At 33.6% G+C, this 2,243-nt stretch overlaps 1 protein-coding gene across 1 annotated transcript in view; it reads right to left on the bottom strand.

Moving 5' to 3' along the window:
* LOC107099373 (hydroxysteroid 11-beta-dehydrogenase 1-like protein) overlaps positions 1–2,243 on the bottom strand; it is a 13,513-nt gene that overhangs the window by 8,794 nt on the left and 2,476 nt on the right. The window contains exons 2-3 of the mRNA XM_015397462.1: positions 254–384; positions 5–39 (exon numbers count right to left, since the gene is read on the bottom strand). Coding sequence (XP_015252948.1) covers positions 5–39; positions 254–384 — 166 coding nt within the window. The remainder of the gene's footprint in view (positions 1–4; positions 40–253; positions 385–2,243) is intronic.

Here is a 2,243-nt window from a genome sequence, read left to right as displayed (position 1 = left end):
AGCTTTCTGGGCTCCCAGACTCAAACACTTCTCAGTAACCTGGGAGTACAAATTAGAAAAACTCCACATAAAATACAGTCTAACATATTTATTGTGAAAGCATCTGATATATGTTTTATTACCGGTATATATATTTTGTCCATGTATCTCATTTACGTTTTTGCTTTTAATCAGCATTTTTCATTTTACTTCAGCATTATATGGCAAAATAAGCAGTAGTACTAAAAAACTGAGCAAAAAGACGAGAACTGACCTGCTGTAAAACCTTCTCCCTCCTTGCTGTGATAACAATCTGAGCTCCAAAGCGAGCATAATGATATGCCATTTGTTCACCGATGCCTGAACTGGCTCCTGTCACCAACACCTTGGCACCTTTGAGAGATGCTGAAATATAAATAATGGGTATAAGAAGAAAAACAAACTTTATTAGTAAATGTTGAATGTGAACTTTTATCTGTTCAGCACATTTCAGTAACATGACAACTCAAAGGGCTTTATGTGAACAAAACATAAGAAAAGAAAAGAGGAAAAGAGATTGCAGTGGGGAAGGAGAGGCAGTGAAAGAAAAATTGGGTTACAAACTTAAAGTAATGATGTTTCAGTTAGGAGTTCACTTAGGGTTTCAGCACTTTTACAGATTTTTTTTCCCTCCAGATTAGTGGAGCATGAGAACTACATGGTTTTGGTTCTGGACTTTCAGAGTAGACTTTGGCCAGAGGTCCTGGCAGTTAATACACTAACAATAAATCTGTAGTGTATTCTGCTGCTAAGCCATTCAGTAATTTATAAACTAAAAATATTCTCAAATCTATTCTTTCATACAAGGAGGGAGTGAAACCAAAACACAAAGTTGACAACAATATCCAATCTTCATGATTCCTGCATATATACCCCCCCACACCACCACCACATCCCCTCCTCTCAAACACTTAAAAGATTTTGTGTTCATATACATAGTTACACATTTCCAGCAGATAACCTTGAACACAATATAACTGTTATCTCAGTATGCACTTACATTGCATCTTCAATCTTTTAGGAGCAGTATTACGAAAAGATATGCCAGGTATGGACATGTTTTTAAAGTTGAATGGCATTATTGTCATCCATATACATTCGTGGGTATAAAACCTTTTTTGACCTTGAGCTGTGCTTGCAGCTTGGATCTATTGTGAATTTATAGATATTTACTATCTAGAAACAATAAAAAGAAAGCTGAGGATTAGGAATAGCCAGGTGTGATTCATTTATATTGATCTTCATTCTTAGCTTTCCTGAAGGAATCATGGATGGTTCAATGTCAGCGTTACAATTACATTTTTTTCCCCCCAGGAACTTAAGGTGAAGGAACTTACAGTTTGGTTTGCAGGGAAATTTTCTGTTTAATGCAGTAATTATGTTTAAAATCATACGAATTTATTTTTTGTAATAATAACAATTGCAGAATTCAATTCTTTAATTGAATCATCAATTTTTTACTTAAAAGCATATAGCTAACTCGTGTATAGGCTACCTGTCAGTAACTAACAATGCATACCAAAGGTTAAAGGGTATGGTTTAATTCAACAAAGACTTTCCATCATACTCTATTTATGATTTAAAACCCCTGAGATGCTTAAATCTTCTAGATCTTAATAAAATCCTAAAAATGTTTAGAGTGCCTGGTGTTGTCTCCACCTGTATGGAGCAAAGAGTCACACAGTAGTGCAGCAAGTCTTTAAGAAACAGACAGCATGTCAACATACTGCAGGGGGGATACAGCAACAGGTCTGTGCAATAAGCACTTCCAAGCGGCTACCAAATATATCACATGTTTAAAGTATTATTTTTGATTTTGCCTAAGTTTCTAAATCAAAACATAACATAACATTTTGTTTTGTTGAAATCAAAGATTTATATTTTTTAGTAACAAAATTATTGATTATTTTGTGTTTATTATAAGCAGTTAAAGTGTATAGCACAGTTTATTTAAAATCTAAAGTTTAATCAGTAAGAATCTCATACTAGATGCATGTCTAGCCTATACATATGTATAGATATAAAGGTTGAAATTATTTACATTTCAGTTCAATTCCCACTTATTGGCTGAACAAACGAATACCTTACGGAAGTTGTTAAAATCAAGTCAACAGCTTTCTTACATTTTATACTGAGATTTCTAGACAGGAATAGTGGTATTTTTGTATTGCAATTAATAAAAAAAGTCGTTTTTTTATGGAGACACTGTTATTAGGTGTTCTTGT

Source organism: Cyprinodon variegatus, unplaced genomic scaffold, assembly GCF_000732505.1.
Source record: "Cyprinodon variegatus isolate N-32 unplaced genomic scaffold, C_variegatus-1.0 Scaffold864, whole genome shotgun sequence".
NCBI classification, from domain to species: domain Eukaryota; kingdom Metazoa; phylum Chordata; class Actinopteri; order Cyprinodontiformes; family Cyprinodontidae; genus Cyprinodon; species Cyprinodon variegatus.
Note: the sequence above shows the minus strand (reverse complement) of the source record. Positions and strands in the feature narration are given on the sequence as shown.